At 46.0% G+C, this 19,166-nt stretch overlaps 1 protein-coding gene across 1 annotated transcript; it reads right to left on the reverse strand.

The window, feature by feature from the left end:
- Nucleotides 1-1,086: 1,086 nt before the first annotated feature.
- On the reverse strand, nucleotides 1,087-2,720 carry LOC123104567 (putative serpin-Z8). Its single transcript, XM_044526442.1, has one exon. The coding sequence runs from the start codon at nucleotides 2,677-2,679 to the stop codon at nucleotides 1,126-1,128; it is 1,554 nt and encodes a 517-aa protein (XP_044382377.1). The 5' UTR covers nucleotides 2,680-2,720; the 3' UTR covers nucleotides 1,087-1,125.
- Between the last annotated feature and the right edge of the window lie 16,446 nt (nucleotides 2,721-19,166).

The following is a 19,166-nucleotide window of genomic DNA, read 5'->3' on the forward strand; positions in this document are numbered from 1 at the left end:
TAAGCACCGGCCGATCTGATGGACCCAAGCGCCAGATCGGTCCACGTCCACACCGTCCAATTGGACCAATGACAACAATTATATTTGGATCTTGTCCCTCGCACAAGTCAAATCTCTCCCTCTCTCATGGGTAGGTTGTTCCTCTTCTCATGAACACTCGATCTCGGGCAGAGAAAAGGGAGAAAAGCAACCCCGCATGTGGGTACCGCACACGCCACCGCATGGCAGGCCAGACAACAGTTACAACTTCATCGAACAAAGGTCGCCGCTCCGCTATCAACTGGTTGTAGCTTTCCCATCGCAACTACGCTTGCAACTTTGCTGGAAGAAAGGTTGCAGCTTCGCCATCAGCGGGTCTCATCTTCCCGTCATAGCATCTCCGGCGTGTGTCGTGTAGCGTCATAGCATCATCGGGCAGAGTCGTAGCAACCCTTGGTGGACAGTTGTAGCTATGCCCATGATCACTATGGACAGGCTCGGATACTTTCATGTTGATTGTTTTTACAGAGTTAGCAAGCTTTGACGTGAGAGACGAAGATTGTGGGTGGAGGAAGAATAAGATAACAAAAAGGGTAATTCAACTGCAAAAAAAGTCGATAATGTCACCTAATGTGCAAGAGGGTTCTAAAGGTATGTTATTGAACCATGAAATATGTATTGCCCTTGTCGCAATGCAAAGACAAATAAATAAGAAATATGAAAGATTATGGCTGAAACCGCAATTCTTCTTTAGCATAATACAAATGTTACGAATAACATTCAGTCTGGCATCTGCTGTACATAAGTCGCCTCAAAATTTAGGCTGTACATAAGTTGCCTCAAAATTAATTTTGGGTAAATGGGTTTTCTGGGTCATTAGATTAAGATCCAATGATCATATTGTTACTTCTTCCTCCGTCTTTCTTACTCCTTCAACCGTCCTCCCACAAAATTAGCTTATCCAGATTGAAAATTCAGTCAACTTACATATATAGCTATTATGAAGAAATAAAAACAAAGAGAGCCAATGCAGCTAACGACTTGCAAAAGACAGGTGGCAATGCACAAAATCTATGCATACAAATATTCTTCATATGTAAACCTAGACATACCCTATATATATATATAGGCTCATTCCCGTAATATCTACTCTGTTTTCTCCTCGCGCAGTTCATCTTGTCCCGTCGCTGGTTCCTCTGTACTGTATGGCGGAGGCTTTTTGTACTCCGGCGACGATGGCCGATATGCTGCTGGACTGGCGCTGTCCCACCCAAACAGAACTGCCGGGTTGTAGTATGCCGGCGATTGTGGACTGTAACAAGGTACAGAGGACGGTTGATATACCGGCGACGTTGGACTGTATACCGGCGAATATGGGCTGTATACCGGCGATGTTGGGTTGTATACTGGCGACAGACCATAAGCCGGATACTTGTTCATCGCCTCATCGTCGGCTTCTCTTTTTGTTGTGCTGCACTCCTCAAACGGGGCGGGGGACGGGATCACCGCCCCGGCGCCGTTGCTAGGGTCGACGACGTGCCCCGCGAAGAGGACCGCGTGCGACCCCTCCTCGACTATGAAGTAGGCGAACGGGTGGTCGGCCACGAAATCAACTCGCCGTGACAGGTCCGGCGAGTATGACGGACTGGTTGGGCAGAACGTCATGGCGGCGGCTTTGGTTCCTTCCTCGTTCACCTCGATGACGGCCTTCTGGAACACATCTGGCACCATCATCGGCTGGCCGTCCTCCAGCATCTCGGAGAGGTCGGCTTCTCGGGTGAAGGGTAGCAGGAGCCCCAGGTCGATGAGGACGCCGGTGAGGCTGCTCTTGAAGGAGAGCTTGAACTTGGGCACCCCGAATTTGCCGACCCTGACTGTGCTCGTCGGCAGGTGCTCGCGCAGGAATCCTGCCGGGGATGAGGACGTGATCTTGTCCAGCAGGCTCGCCAGGCCGTCGCGCGCGTCCGGGAGGAAGATGCACATAGACATGCCGTGGGTCCGAGGGTACAGTGAACTGCATTTGTAGCGCAGCTGGAGCACCTTGAACCCGTCGTGCTCGGCGATAAGGTGACGGTCGTGGTTCGACATGAAGGGGACGTCGACGGCGGTGCCGTCGAGCCAGTAGAAGGGCCTGTTCTTGGTCGAGCTCTCGTAGAACGGCACGTCCCACTTGCCCCTGAAGTAGATGGCGTTTGCCAGCACGACCCTGGTGTCCTCGTCTACGGCTCCCGGGGGGACGGCGGACTGGATGAGGTTCATCGTGGCCGCCGCGGCCCACGCGTCGATCTGCCGCACCGCTTGCTCTGGGTCGTTGCGGAAGTCAACAGAGCTGACCTCGGCCCTGTACCTGCCGACGACGGCGTTGCGGAAGGCCGCCTTCAGCGGCAGCGTGAGGTCGCTCCACACGCCGCACGCGAACGCCACGCTCGGCCCGCCGCCGTCAGGCTCCGACGATCTGTCTCTGAGGGGGCCGTCCAAGAGACGCGCCACGGAGTCCTCAAGCTCGCGGCGCGACCGCGCGCCCAGGACGTGGAGGATCTCTTCCAGCGTGTCCCCGCCGGCGCCGGCGGCCAGGAGCGCGAGGACGGCATGGATGGAGAGCGGCGAGAAGACCAGGTTGCGGTTGCTGTTGGCGTCCGCGAGGCGCTTGGTGAGGCGGGCGGCGAGATCGGCCATGCCGGTGGACTGTGGCGGCTCCATGCCAAACCTATAATAAGGTATCGAATCAGAGATCAATCGGTCTGAAATTTATGTAGGGGTACGTAGGAGAAACTCCAATAGTTCCCTTATATCCCTATATATGTAAAATACGTATTAAAAACAACAAAAATGCTAGTACAGACTTTCACAAGCTCTTGCAGACTCCCCTGATTTTAATGGGGGTGGGCCCGTGCCTCTACTAATGGCTAACTAAAAACTTCCACAACACCGTGCAATCCCCTCATTCCTGTAACACCCTGTATGTGTAGTAAAGCCGAAAAAACAATTACTGTATAAAGGGAATTAGGGTTAAAAAAAATCCTCCAACAGTCCCGGAAACATGGTTTTTTCACGGATCCTGTATATACCACTCCTCCCCGTAAAAATTGGCGCCAGTTTTCATCGTTAGGGCAACTGGTTAGTAGTAATGCTAATTTCAGTATTTTCTTTGGTCCAAATACTGATGTGATGATGAGGGAAAATGTGCATAGAGATTTGAACATTTTAACATAAGCCCTCTGAGACACATATTTGGGTCTCCCAACAATGGTTGGAGCAGATAGGAGCGATTGCTTTCAAACACCTCATTGATAGAGTATGCCAAAGATTAAAAGGTTGGAAGGAAAAAACACTCTTAATGCAAGGTAAAGTGGTCTTGGTACGTCAATGGCACATGCGATTCCATCATAGTGGAAACTGTGCATACCGAAGAAGAATTGGGGATCGGGTTTTAGGGACCTTCATAGTTTCAATCTTGCCGTGTTAGCAAAGGCAGTGTTGGTGACTAATCCATAACCCAGACTCTTTAAGTGCACAAGTGCTTCAAGATAAATACAATACAGATGGTAACATTCTAAATGCGGGCCCAAAGAGGAGTATGGACCGACGGTGCTTGATAAAATGATTGGAGATGAGTGCTTCGATACGTTGGATTCAGACGACGAAGTGGATATGATCATGCTCGTGAGCATGCAAGAGGAAATGGACAGACAGGTGGAGCATATTCTCAACTTCAAGGTCTCAAGCAAAGGAAGAAGAGTGATCAATCGGGATAGGGTCTCCAAAGCACGGCTACTACACAAGGATTAGTTTGCTCCGGACCCAACTTTCTCGGATGATCCATGGTTTCTCGTTGTTTTCGTATGCATAAACCATTGTTTTTGTGCATTGTAGAGGGAGTGGAGGCACACGATGACTACTTGAAGCTCAGAAGGGATTGTTGCGGCCAACTTTTTTTCTCTGCTAAGAAGAAACGCACGGCTGATCTGAGGATGCTTGCACTTGGTACTATTGCTGATACCGTTGGTGAGATGGTCTGGATGGGGGAGAGCACATGCCTGAAGAGTACTGTCAGATTTACCCGCGTCATGTTGCAGGTGTTTGGAGTAGAGCATCAAGGAGAGCCAAATGTGCAGGACACATAAAAGTTGTTGGCTATTGGAGAGGCCAGAGTCCAAAAATACTTGGATCAATTGATTGCATGCTTTGGCAATGAAAGAAATGGCCAAAGGCTGACGGGGAATGTATCAAGGTCATACCAAAGAGGCCGCCATCATACTGAAAGCAATGTCATCACATGACATGTGGATTTTGCATGCTTTCTTTGAAATGCTGGATTCTCATAGCAACATCAACGTGCTTCAACGATCTCTCATGTTTAGGAGGCTTTGTAATAAAGAATTGTCGTCGTGCAATTACACTATCAACGGTCATGACTACAACATGTGATACTATTTTGCCAATGGCATCTATTCTCAGTGGGCGGCGTTTGTGAAGACCATATTCGAACAACAAGGCAACAAGCAAAATCACTTTGCAACAATGCAGGAAACAACTAGGAAGAATGTGGAGAGAGCATTCAGAGTGCTTCAAACTCATTGGGGAATTGTTCGTGGAGTTGCAATGATGTGGGAATCAGAAACTTTGTGGCAGCTGATGACATGTTGTGTTATTTTGCATAATATGGATGTCGAGTATGAGGGTGATGATGTAGTCCAAACCAATGATTTTGAAGCACCTGCAGAACAAGTTCAAATCCCGGAAGATCAAGATGCAAATCAGCTTATGAACTTTCTACAGATACATCAGAATCTTCGAGATCATCAGATCCACGCGCAGGTATGCAGTGATCTCGTGGAGCATATGTGGACCCACAATGAAAATCAAAGAGTTAATATTTTAGTTGTGCATTTCTAATAATTTTTATGTAAGAACTATGTATTTTGCTACCAACATTTGTTATATACATGCGATATTGGCGTGTATGATGGTATTTGAGAGTCCGAATTTCAGATATGTGGTTGTTGGGCATGAAATATGAGGGGCGCTCTGGATGCGTCCTTGGGACCGGATTTGTCAAGTCATGCTGTAGTTGCTCTCCGTTTAAAATAATAATTTCCCATTGAAAATTCAGTCAACTTATAGAGCTATTACAAAGAAATAAAAATAAAAGGAGCCAACGACTTGCAAAACACAAGCAGCAATGCAACTGCTGAATGAAGGCATCTAATCAGGAAACTATTAGAGAATTCATCCATGATAGTCGATCGCGTGCCCCGTAAGGCCGTAATAGATAGATAGGCTCATTTCCATGATATCTAGTCTGTTTTCTCCGCGTGCAGTTCATCTTGTCCCGTCACTCGCTGGTTCCTCTGGACTGTATGGCGGGGGCGTTTGTACTCCGGCGGTGATGGCCTGGCGCTATCCCACCCATACAGAACTGCCGGGTTGTATGCCGGCGACTGTGGAGTATAAGGTGCAGGACTGTCTGTCGGCGATTGTGGACGGTAAGGTACAGAGCATGGTTGATATGCCGGCGATGTTGGACTGTACACCGGCGATACTGGGTTGTATACCGGCGACACGGGAGCATAAGACGGACCATAAGCCGGATACTTGTTGATCACCTCATCGCCAGCTTCTCTTCTTGTTGTGGTGCACTCCTTGAGGCCTTGTTCGGTAGTCAGGGGAGCAACCCCCTAGGGGATTCAATCCACTCAGGGGTTGGGTGATCCTCACGCTGTCACCCAATCCCTATAAGGACTAGTATAACGCCCGTGCGTTGCCACGGGCTCTTTAAAATTTATAATCAGTATCTTTCATTTATCATCCCCTCATATTGGGTGATTATGGGGTGCTCTAATTAGAAACACAACAATCAAATATTAGGAAATTTCACCGAACGAACAACAACGAATAATACGATATCTATCAAACAAATAAAATGAGGTCATATTTTTGGTCCGTCATGCACTTCTGTTGAAAAGTGCCTATCCCTTTTAGAATCAACCCACTGTTTGCTCGCACGCAAAAAAATACATCTCTGAAGTGGGGAACCGATCGGTGCCAAAAAGAACTCAAACTCCTATCCAATCTCGACTTCGTGCTCTTGCACTTCCATTGATAAAGATGGGACGTCAAGGGTTTCATCATGATGACCTCGAGCAGCCGCCGACATCCCTCCCCACATCTACCCCTACCCCCTGCTACCGCTTGCACTGTCCTTGCTCCTCGAGGGAGCTAGGGACACAATGTTCTCTAGGATGGGCATGACCAGATCCACGAGGAGGCCACATTCTTCCATGGGAACCCAATCAAGCACACCACCCTCCGCAACCATCCAATCCCGGCCTAACAAAGTCAAGACCCGCCATCGATCCACAAATCAGGCTTGCCGCATCCAGGTTCACTGCAAGTCTGCGACGAGTCTGTAGTCGACATCTTGACTTTGGCTATCCCCACGGAAGAATCATCGGATCCTGCTTACTTTTACCATCACTTCGTCTCTTCCCAAGGCAGCGACACCATCCAGCCAATCACCACCATCGCTTGCGGCTTGCCTACATAAAATCATGAGAAATCCCCACGGCGGTGCTGTAAGATCACCTTGGCGACCTCGACAGTGACCGACTGGTCTAAGATCTAAGCTAGCCGCTCTTTGTAGAAACCAATAGAAGTAGGCATGTGACTCAGATTTGTTCTTTGGTGTGCATGCGTTTCTTGCTGCCCACCAGCTCTTGTCTACAACTCGCCTATCTCTGTACTAGCTCTTGGTCTACAACTCGCCTATCTCCATGCTCGAGACGACCAAGCTCGATGCGCAAGCCGCATACGTCTGCTAGAGCTATATCCAGGCCCTATGATTTTTCGATCACTGGCACTATGGGTGCCAGGACCGGAGTCGCCCTCATCCACCAAGTGGATCAAGGAGGCCCACCACCTAGACTCTACATCGCAACATTTTGTGTTTCCTATAAAAAGTAAAGAACCTTCTCTAATAAACGTAAATATAACCTTTTGGTTTTATAGTCTCAACTTTCCTACACTCCAATACCAGAAGGATTTCTTGGTTTTATTTAATGACCTTCTTGAATGTCACTTAGAAAGGTAGTAATACAATCTGTGATATTAAGGCAAATTATTAGTCATATTAAAGTGCAAAAGGCCCTATAGGAGTCAAAGCATGACTTTTATGGTTATACTGTAATTTGCAAGATCTGAGATTTATGCAAGTGTACAATTAGAGAAGAGCCAATTAAATAGATTTTCACATTCAGAATAGTACGATTAGCAGTAGCACTTCAATTTTTTCATGTTTGATCAACTTGCTAGTTGGTTATCACTAAGCATGTTGGAACGATGAGCATAACCTAACTTAGTTCAGTACGTGTTGCTGCAAATTAGTTCAGTACGTACGAAGCTGTTGCTAATTTCAATGCCTGGCTGTTGCAAGTTTCTAATGAAAAAGTACTTCAGGTCAAAGGTCAGGGAATATACACTTTTGTTATCATGGTTGTTTCCTTATAGTGAACAACTTTGATCACCACTTCAGCAGCTACTATCTATAAGAAGACATTAGCTAAGTAGATACAGGCAAAGAAAGCATGTAGGCAAAACCAAAACTAAAAACATCCTTCTCAATGGAGCTTGTGCAGTTCGGAAGACCCTAATCATCGATGAGGGACCCCTCCGATGGTAGCATGGCGTGACAATTGCCGTCAATGACGACACCCAAAGTACCTTGCATAATCCATCGATCCAGTTCGGAACAATCAAGCACATACCTTGCAAAGTGATGTGGATCTGAAGCAGAGGTGGGAAGGTAAAGGCTCAAGTGAGGTGAGGTGGAATGAGACGTTGATATAGACGTGCACGCATGAGAATAAGGCGGTGCCCAGGATGGATCTCCATCGGAGGAGTCCGGATCCGCTGGGGAGGAGGTCGCTGTAGTACCTGCCATCTGTGCGATGGATCACGGGGCTGGCAGGCAGGGGGAGGGGATAGGAGGGAGCGGGTGGGCTAGAGCGCAGATGGCGGGTGCCCCCGACGACGGCTGGGAAGGATGGTGGAGGAGGTGGATGAGGATGGCGGCGGCGGCGTCTGCGGTTGCGCCTCGTCCGCAGCCGTGCTGGTGGTGGTCGATGCGAGAGCCGGATGGCGTCGGCCAGAATCAGGCAGGGGCGACAAAGATTTAGAGGAGAGAGAGAATGGAGGCGATGAGCGATGGGAGGAAGGGCCACCGGCGATTGGGGTGGCCTCAGATCCGCCCTCCGTGGCCGCCTATTTCATGGGACGAACACCCGTGCTCACCGTCGGGCTCACCTTTGGCCGCTGCCTCGCCGACATTCACGACATAGAGCCCCTTCCTCCGATCCCATTTGCCAGGGAGGCAGCGCCATCCTTCATCGTAGAGAACGAGTCCACACTGAGATCCCAACCAGATCGTGATTGCACCTCCCCAAACCGCAGCGGCACAACCCACTCCATCAACGACCAACCTATATGAGGCGGAGGGTCAGTGTAGGACGCGAGCGCCGTCACCATCTCCTCCCTAACAGGGTTTGCAAAGATAACCGCGTCGTCAGCGTAGAGGCTAATCCTAACCTTTATCTCTCGTCCTGGCAGCGGAGCAATGATGCGTTGCTCAGCTGTAGCCTGAAGAAGGTGGTGGAGTGTGTCGATCGCCAGGATGAAGAGGAAAGGTGACAGTGGGTCGCCCTGCCGTAGGCCTCGCCGGTGCCGGACCTTCTTTCCGGGGATGCCGTTGAGGAGGAAGGACGAAGAGGAGGAGCACAGCAACAGTGCTATCCAATCTCTCCAACGCGCACTAAAGCCTCTATGTTGCAGAAGCTCGAGGATGTACTCCCATGACACGTTATCGAAAGCCTTTGCTATGTCCAATTTGAGAAGAAGAGCCGGTGTTCTCCGTTGATGCAGGGCCTTGATGCAGTTTTGAACATATAGGAAGCTATCGTGAATGCACTTAGTCCTAAGAAAAGCCGATTGCGCTGGCGAGATGAGCGTGTGGATCACACTAGCAAGCCTGAGGGAAAGTACTTTGGAGATGAGCTTTGCTATGGAGTGGATGAGGCTAATCGGCCTGTAGTCGTTGATTGTCGTCGCTCCGTCTTTCTTTGGCAGTAGTGCAACGACCGCAGTGTTGAGAGCTCCAAAATTGCTGCCTACTAAGTTGTAAAACTGATTGAACGCAGGCATGCTGGGCAAATATCAATAACGGATTTTCTGGAAATTAACATGTAAATCATGACAAATAAACCTCATCATGAAAGCATTTATGAGGAGTCGGCGGTTGTGATGGTCCGTTTGGTACGTCGGTTCGTTTCGTTCGTTCGCCTCCACCCCCACCGATCGAAGCAATGCATCATCCCGTCGATTTCTTTCCAAAAAAGAGCCCACCTCCCGTTTTGGTTTTTGATTGATACGGTTGTTGAAAAAGATCAGCCCCTCTCTCTCACACACACCTCTCCCACGCTGGCATGGCATCCACCCGTCTCGCCGTGATGGTAGCCTAGCCGTAGATGGTTGTCGTCGCCTCCATCTCCCTCGATCCTCGACGTCTCAACGGCGGCCGAGTCACATTGGAGGAGCTCCAGAACATCAGCCTCTTCTCGCGAGAACCTTCCTGCCGATCCCGCGCCGTGTCCAAGGCCGTCGGGGAGCTTTTTGAGGAGGAGTCCAGCGGCTCGACTCCGGCTCCGACTCCCACGGTCCCACCCCACCACAGCAGGTCGCGCCCATGGGCGTGCATGTGAGACGCCTCCCCGCTCAGCACCGACCTTCCGTCAACCACCCTTCAGTTGTCATTCGTGCCGCCGTCCGAGGGAACAACACCATCACAGTAGTTCTGGTGCAGTCTGCCACCATCATGGCCACTTTGGGTGGACATCCTCTCCATCCTTCGGCCCGCCGTCTGAACCGGCGCGATACAAAGGTTAGGTTTTGCAAGTTCATTGTTTTATCAGGGCCCCCTCTGACCTACCCAAATTTTCTGACATTCAGTTTCCTGTTTGTGGAAATCAGATCCAAAGATCCTTGCAATGACGTTTGTTTATTGCCTTTGTTCTTGTGAAATCTTCTTTTAGTTTCCTGTACCAGAATAAGTATAGAGAAAATGATTGGGAAGGGAGCTGTGTGTTTCTGCAGTGCACTTCCTGGTAGATGGACCTTTTGGGCTCTCATGGTTTCAACATGACGCCCTTAATTTGCCATCTATGGGAATCTTGCTCTGTGGAGATTTTGGACAGAGATTTTCTTATTGGCTTCTTATAATTTTAATGGTGGGTAATTAATCTTGGCAGAGTAAAGTGCTAAGAGATTGACGGATGTTAACTCGTTGTTTTTGCATGTGTTGCTGTACTGCATCAATTGTTCAATTCTCTGTACACTGCATGTTTTGCATGTATGTCTCTGTACACTGCATCAATTCTGAAGGAATATCAAATGTGTTGGTTGTAGCACTCTTTATACATTTAACAATCTAACAAGATGAGTGGAATCATTGTTCTTTCTATGTCCTTTTTATATATCTCCCAAATAAAGTGTGTTTGTTCTTGATATTTTTACAGATCTACACATAAACATACAACTCTATATATCTTTTTTAAAATTCATGGTAATTTGTAATATGCTAACACCAAGTGACCGACATATCAACATAGATTGTTGTGCATAATTCATCTCATCTCCTATATTGCCTTTGTTCCCTGTAATGCTTGTTTCGCTAGTGCATCTGACCATTCACTGATTTCCTGTTTATATTAGTAAGGAAAATTTGGCATGCTTAGTTTCATGGTAACTCAGTGTTCTGAATGAACGGCCGAGCCGGGAGGCCAGAGCAAGGAAGAGGTGGGCAAAGGGTGTGGCAACACTGGCCAAGTGGACGGCATGGTATTGTGTTTTTTCCTCTTGATGAAGTTGAACTTCTTTCTGGACTGTTTACACATCATAGACTAAAGTGCCAAGAATCATTGGACTTCTTTCTGGACTCACACCATTCCTTTATACACAAGTATGATATGTCTTGTGTTTATTCTATACTCAAGTACAATAGTTTCAGATACTTCTTTAAGTGCTTCCTATTTCTCCCCTTCCTATCTGAATAAATCTTCTGTTGTGAAACTGAAGCAAGAAGATGTCATGCTCAGCAATGTTGAGATTGACTTGAAGCGTGAGAATGAGAGCCCGCTTAAATAGTTTTTGATGCTTGAACATTAATTACAGTTATTCATTTAGGTCTGAATAATTTTACAAGTTATAACCAGCTGCTTTTGTTCGTGCACGCATAATAACCATTCCCGAGCATTATGTTCTTCAAGGTTAGTAATTACTACTCCCTTCCCATCTCGATGCATGCTGGTTCCTTATTTGTTCCTGTACAGCTGATGAAACTTTAGAAATTCGTGAAGTTTGCATAAATATAGAAACTCACGGTAGAAATCTGCCAGTAGAAGGAAAAATGACATATTTGTTTATTTTTGGTTAATCATTCTTTGCTGAGATATCTGTAGCTGATAATGGTGAAAAATCTTGTATTAAAATAAAGAGAGGAGCCTACAGAAAGCAACTCCTCCAATCACTGTATTGGTGAAATATTTATGGCTCGTACAACATGCAAATTGACGGAGGCAGGTTATCGTTTTCCCCTTACATGACTAAGGACTCGATGGAGATGTCAGCCTCAACACCTAAGGAGGACAAGAAGATGATTGATGAGGGTGGCGGGCTCACATCACACAAGTAACACCTCTATCATGCTTGATGGAGATTTTGGTTCTCGTACTGGAATTTACTTGGGCAAAACTAGGTAATATGATAGCCTGAATTTGGCCATCGTAAATGCTGCTGTTCTATGAGGATCTCCTTGCTTGAATATTTTGCCTTCTCTGGATCTTGGATTCTTTAAATTGATGTGTCGAATTCACATTTAGCAAAAAAGTTTCCTGTGTGCACAAACTGTTCAGTTGTCCATATGTACAAACGTATATTTTTTTTGTTATTTATCTCTATAACTCAGTTTCAGTACTCATCTTGACAATACGTTTTTTGGAGATGGTACTTGGGAATTATTTTAGTACAGTGGACTGTGGAGTTGGCACTTGATCTCCAATGACTCTTCGTCATAGAAGGGTGCCAAGTACGTATTTTCTGAGCTAGAATAAGTAACTGCATGGTGCGTTGTTACCACTCTTACATTTTTGAAAATTTTAGTGTGCTTTACAAGCTTGATAATCCACCGATATACATGTAGCTTATCTGCAGGATAGATATTCACTGGGAATTCAATATTCCTCTAGAGAAAACAATTGCTTTGTTCTGGCAGATCGGTATATATTTAGTAGTGGAGGTTCAGCTAGCACACATATGCATTTGCCGTGCACTTCAGAGATTTTGTTATCACTTGAGAAAGGGGATAACACAAAATGGTTGTTGTCACAGTACGAGCGGACTCCATTGTGCATTTGTATCTTTAAATTTTGCACAACTGCTATCATGCATGAATTTGTTCCTGGAGATTTTTTTTGTTTCAGCTACTGCTGCAAAGAATATGCCTCTATTTATCCTTGGCATCTTCTTTATATTCACCACTTGGTATGCAATATATAACATAATGAGAAATATATGTTGCACTTAGCTTTTGTTTGAGCATGTCTATTAACATTTGCCTCTTCTCCTATATATTAGGTTATAGTCTACACCAGAGCAACCAGACATGGATATAGATAATATGCTAGAAGGTCACCGAATAATTTTGCAGGACATAGGATATGTTGTGCACCATATCTTCCGTGTGACTTCCCTCACCAATCGTCAGCGATTTTTTTAATATTATAATACTTTAAGCTCAACTGTCATGTATGCAATTAGGAGAATAGTGCAATTATAGTTTACATGAACTTGTTGAATATCCTATTATTAGTTAAAAAGGGATGTACATTTTTGCCGACAATCAAGCATTTGCTCTCCTTTTTCTTTACTATTTTTTATGTCTGCAGTTGATTTTCTATCTTTCAAAGGGAGCTAGAAGGGTACATAGTGGCTGCTAAAGTGGGATAAAGCAAGAGCAACACCTTGTATGCCCCAAAAAGGTCATTATCAACAATTCTTATATTCATCTATATGAGGAACAATTGGATGTTCGTTAAACATGGTTGAAAATCGTAATGTTATTCCGTAGCAATGCAAGGGTATTTAGGTAAGTAGCACTAGTAGAAAACGGAGCTTTAAAACCGGTTCGTAAGGGCCTTTAGTGCCGGTTCTGTAACCGGCACTAAAGTGTGGGCACTAAAGCCCCCTCCCCCCTTTAGTACCGGTTCGGCACGAACCGCCACTAAAGGCCCACCACGTGGCGTGAGCTCGCGCTGTGGCATGGGGGGCCTTCAGTACCGGTTGGTGTATCAAAGGTTTTTTTTTTGAAAATTTTGGAATTTTTTTGATTTTTTTCGATTTTCAATTTTCTGAATTGAATTATTTGATGATTTAGTGTCTAATCACCCCTCTTAACTGCTCAAGTGTGGATCACTCATTCCAAATCGTGTAACTTCCCGGTCGGTCACCCATCCTCTCACTCCCCCAGCCTGAGCGCTTAACTTCGGAGTTCTATTCCTCCTACTTTCCAAGTCTGCACTTGTTGTTTTCCTGCCAAATGTAAGCTGTCAATCCTATTAACGCTCAACAGTTTAGCTTGAGCATTAGGTCACTCGTTTCACCATTTAAGTTTGAAACTATTATTCTAAAAAATAGTAATTATTTAATAACACTAATATTTCTTGAATAAGTTTGACCACAGTTTGACCAGATTTGACCAAAATTCAAAAAATTGAAATAATTATTTAGTAACACTAATATTCTTGAATAATTATATAGTAACATTAATACTTCTTGAATAAGTAGTTTGACCATAGTTTGACCAAAATTAAAAAAAAAACTGAAATTTAAGCATATCTTTCTTTCCTTTTGGAATTTGAGGATTCTAAAAATTGCAAACAGGCCATAGGCCGTCAAAATCGGATGCGGATTTTTGTGCTGAATTTTTTGATATATTATACGTTTTTTCCGACATCGTATGCAAAAGTTATAGCCGTTTTATATTTTCCCTACACTTTTTGCAAAACATGTCCAAATTTAAGTTTTCAAATTTTCATAACTAGTAGGTGTAGTAATATAACTACCTCTCGAAGGATTTTATTTTCTGAAGTTTTTATCATTTTCTTTCGATTTTTTCAAAACTGAAATGGCGATACACGCGGGGGGGGGGGGGGGGGAGTCCCGGTTCATGGCACGAACCGGTACTAAAGGTTAGCCCTTTAGTACCGGTTTGTGGCACAAACCGGTACTAAAGGTTAGCCCTTTAGTACCGGTTTGTGGCACAAACCGGTACTAAAGGTGATCATGGGGCCCCGGCCTGACGCCAGCCTGCCACCACCCCTTTAGCATCGGTTCGTGGCACGAACCGGTACTAAAGGTTCAACACGAACCAGCATTAATGCATAATCGTTCGAACCGGCACTAATGGTGCCATTAGTACCGGACCAAAATCGAACCGGGACTAATGTGTCTCACATTAGGTCCTTTTTCTACTAGTGTAGGTTCACATGTCACACATGCCTTTTAAATAATAAAAATCAGTCAGAATGAAAACATGTGACTTATTTAGAGGTAATATTTCTACTAAATTGCCATCATCCACAATTTTTATTATTCGCTCCATGTTGGGAAAAGTGTTGACAACATATTTTTGATAATGCGCTAGGTAGTTCGATCCTATAATTTATTTTTGTCGAGATTGGATCTCAGAGATGGAGATAATTCATAGAGGAAGAATAAAAAGAAAAAGACGAGTCATTTGACGTGGAAAATCAGCAATGTCACCTAATGTGCCCTAAACGTACATATTAGAGATGATTTGTGTTGAATCACTAGAATATATATTGTAGTTTGATCCAATTGTGTATTATCTTGTCTACGATCGGTTTCCCTGTCCTCCTCACCCCCACGCTGACTTACCCCTCCGAAAAAGAACACCTCAGAGCTGGGTGCTCTACATTGCCACTCCGCTCATCCAGCTCGCTGCGGCCGATGACCGCACCACCTCAGATTGCGAGCACTAAAAAAACGGCGGCGATGAGGAAGCCTGGCCCTTGGAGTGAACCCATGCTCCATAGAGGTGTCAAGATTGGATCTCTCCGCCTTTGCGGGGCCATCCCTGCCGTGCACTCCATGTAGATGGAGGCTCATGCCCGGGCAGCCGCCACGCCTTCGTCGACATCAGATGAGGTGGCGGCGTCCCTAGGGACAGCGTGGCGAGGGCCCGGTGCGGCTTCCGTTTGTTAGTTCTAACAACGCCAAGACATAGATCTGAGTCGTCGCCATCCATTTTGTTTCTTCCATGTTTCAGTTTGGTACCCCAACTATCACAACCTCTTTTCCCCCTCGCTCACAACGTGTGTGTATAACTGCAGTGCAATGTTTCAGACCTCACCTCTATAGGGGTCGCCTCCTCCGACCAGTTGGTGCGTTGGTCGATGGGAACCCTTAAGGGGTACGGACGGACCCAATGGTGCTACTAATCGGGAGGTGGCACTGCCATAACCTTAGAAATACTCTGGTGATCGCCGCCCCGCGCTACTTCCCCAATGGCGTCGAGGAGGGGTATGGGAAAGGGCTCATGATCTCTCATGGACGCCACACCCTGGTTAGTCTTGTCTAGCCATCATGGTCCCTATCCTTCCATCACCGAGCTCGTTATCGCGGGATCCTCCACCAAGGGCCTCATTACTGATGCCAAATCCTCAAGCCGGCCAATCTCAGCTTCACAACCTACGCCTCGCACAACACCCCTGTGCGCAGGAGGGGGGCTGCGTGGTCATCATCCCGACCAGGGACGACCTTTTCAATGTCCTATGGATCTCATGTGAAGGTAAATTGGTGCTTAGTATCTTGATAAGCACAACGGTAACAATTCAATTATCTACAGACTGTATTGTTGTTATGATGCATACGATCTAACTTTAGCTTTATCAATGACTAATATACTCTAGAATTTTTTCCTCACGATAAATTATAATTTGGTGAGAGAGGTGAAGGAAACATTCAATCTTGAAAAACTAAGTTTTCTAATCTTATTTTATTTTCACAAATCAATTTGTTTTTTTGGAAGATTGGATAGGAAAGCAAGCAGATGATCTATCGTACTCAAGTTGGGAGTGGTTGTATCTTAATTCGTGCATGTACGTGCTTTCGAGGTGATGTGCCCAACATGCTTCTGCACGACAATGACAATGGGAAATGAGCATAACCCATGTATAGACCACATTGATTAACGTTGGGCAATTTGAGGTGTGCCTCCTTGTTGTGTCATTTCCTTTTGGTGGGGGTGGGGGGTGGGGGTCATGGGCGGCACAAGCCTCCTCCCCCTTGATGGCGGTGGCGGATCGGCACAAACACGTGGGTAGGGGATCAAGGCAGATAGTAGGGTAGTTGGCGGGGGACTCCTCTTTGGCAGTCCGTGGGAAAGTATGGTGTGAAGGAGAGAAGGTGCTTTGGCAAAGGTGATCTGGGCATCATCTCGTTTTCAAGGAGAGGGCACCAACAAGAAATGTTCCACTACGACGTAAAACTAAGTGAGAAGGGGAGGGTCACACACGAAAAGGGAAGGGCTTTTTGTGTTGTGCTCGCATGTTGGAGATAACATGGAGGATAGTTTGGAAAACGACAACCCCGGCCCCCTGGTCTGGATAGAAGGTTGACAGGACTGTCCAGATGACTGTTTGATGTCAAAACACACTCGGGCGTTCTAGAAAAGAATGAGCTTCGGCATTGAGGATTGACCTTAATTATTTGTCTAATTTATTTATATGCATTGTAGCCCGTAGCAACGCACGGGCATTCTACTAGTTTAATTAATCTTCCATGTTTGCTGGTAAATAAAATGGAGAAAAATCGTGGATAGAATATATGGGTAATAAATAGTCTTATTTCCATAAAATAATGGCATGATCATTTAACATAATGATATTATATCGATCTATCGAGCGAGCTAGCATTGGTTCAAAATTGGCTTGTTTCTCGGTCCAGCTATATAAAGTGTTCAAACCCAGCTCGTTTATTTTCGAGTCGACCTCGAGCAGCTCACGAGCCTCGAGCTTTTCTTGCAGCCCTATTTACATGTTGCTCATCCCACATTAGGTAGTAGGAATACCTGCCATTTTTGTTTCAAGAAACACAATATAAACACACGGATGCTCAGATACTCACCATTCATGTGAATGTATCCGCGCGCACTCTAATTTTAAGAGCATATTCAGAAAACTGAATGGGATATTTTAAAATAGACAGTCATCAAAGACGTGTCGTTGTGTCATGGTCGACAGAAACATGGTCTCCCATTGAACCAACGAGCACCCCCCGCCCCACCCACCCCACCCCACCTAGCTGGCCAACTGAGCTACACTCGGATTGTGGGATGCGTTGGAATTGACTGTTCCTAAAATCCTGTGAGCAACGTGTGAGGACTTGCTATAATTGTGGCAATGTGAGCCATTTTGTTGCGGAGTGCCCGTATGAGAAGACGGAAGACAATGGTGGCAAGCTCATCCGAAAGGACAAAGCCAAGTCTTTCCCAAACAAGAGCAACTTCACCAAGAAGACTCCTCCCAAAACGTTGGTGGTACAAGAAGAGTACAATGAGGATTATGAGGGTGAGTTGGTTGCCATAGCCTCCGTTGCCATTGTGACAACTCCACGAGTGTCACTCTTCTACTCACCCAATGAGAGCATCACCGCCAAGTGCCTCATGGCTAAGGCCACCAACAAGGTAACCCCCAACATCAAAACTACCATCATTAGTAATCCTTCTTTGACGGATTGCAATGATGAACATGATGGACCTAATGTGGAGGAGAATGAGTTTGAGTCCTTTATGGGCAAACTCAAGGGTAAATCCAAAAAGCACTTCGTTCCTCTCTTGGAACAACTTGGTGAAGCCAATGACATGATCGAGGCTCACGAAGATACCATCTCTAAGATGGAGGGGCATAGTCGTGACTATGCCGATGAGATTTCGGATCTTTCCAATGCTCTTGAGAAAGAGCGTGGTCTTCGTTTGGCTCTTGAGGAGTCACAAACGATGATCACGCTAATTTAAAGAAAGATCTTGATCATGCTATTGTTGTTTCTCGTGTGCTAAACTCCGAGAAGGCCAAGCTTGGGGTTGACCTTGCTAGACTCAAAGAGGAGTTTGACCTACTTGACAAGGCTCACAAGGTCTTGAAGGGTACTCATGCTAGCCTCAAAGAGTCTCATGATCAACTTCAAGTAAAGCTAACCAAGAAGAAAGCCATATTTCCTCATATGGTGTTAATTGATAATGCAAATGCTACTAACCCATGTTGTGAGCATGTGCATCTTGCTGAGGAGAATGCTAAGTTGAAGGAGCGACTTGAGAAATGCCTTGTTTCTTGTATACAAGGCGAGAAAAACCTCAATGACTTTTTGAGCAATCAAAAGGGAGTTGTGGCCAAGGAAGGGATTGGGTACGCACCCGAGTCCAAGAACAAGAAGACGAATGATAAGGCCAAACGACCTCCCCCTCTCAAGCAAACCTTTGTGAAGGAGGGAGAGGGTGCTACTAAGGAGAAGAAGAAGAACACCGTGAAGGGTGGTGATGCCAAGAAGGGCAACACTTCCCTTCCCAACCAAGCCGGCGACTTTAACCCTTCTTATGTGTTGTGCCGTGCTAGTGATGGACATGTTTATGCCAAATTTGTTGGCTCTTCTTATGAGTACATTCAATGGTCCATTTGGGTTCCTAAGACCCTTGTTACTAACATCAAAGGACCCATTACTAAATGGGTACCTAAAACCAAACATTGATCTCTTGTAGGTGTTTGCTTCCGGTGGGGGATCATGGTTGCTCGATAGTGGAGCCACTAATCATATGACCGGAAGCAAGGACTTGGTGGTGGATGTTCACAAGATTCCATCTATGCCCACCAATGTCGAGTGGGGTGATGCCTCGTCCTCCAAGGTATTGGGGCTTGGCAAGTTTGTCATTTCTCATGATCTCACGATCGAGAAGGTCATGCTTGTTGAGTCCCTTTCATACAATTTACTTTCCGTTCGTCAACTTGCACTCATGGGCTTTGCCACTTTCTTTGATGTTGATACCGTGGCCCTCTTGTGGAGCAAGA

Source organism: Triticum aestivum, chromosome 5A (genome assembly GCF_018294505.1).
Source record: "Triticum aestivum cultivar Chinese Spring chromosome 5A, IWGSC CS RefSeq v2.1, whole genome shotgun sequence".
NCBI classification, from domain to species: Eukaryota; Viridiplantae; Streptophyta; class Magnoliopsida; order Poales; family Poaceae; genus Triticum; species Triticum aestivum.

What these genes read in the sequence shown, in the direction of transcription:
- LOC123104567 (XM_044526442.1), bottom strand. Translation starts at nt 2,679, where the DNA reads ATGGAGCCGCCACAGTCCACCGGCATGGCCGATCTCGCCGCCCGCCTC.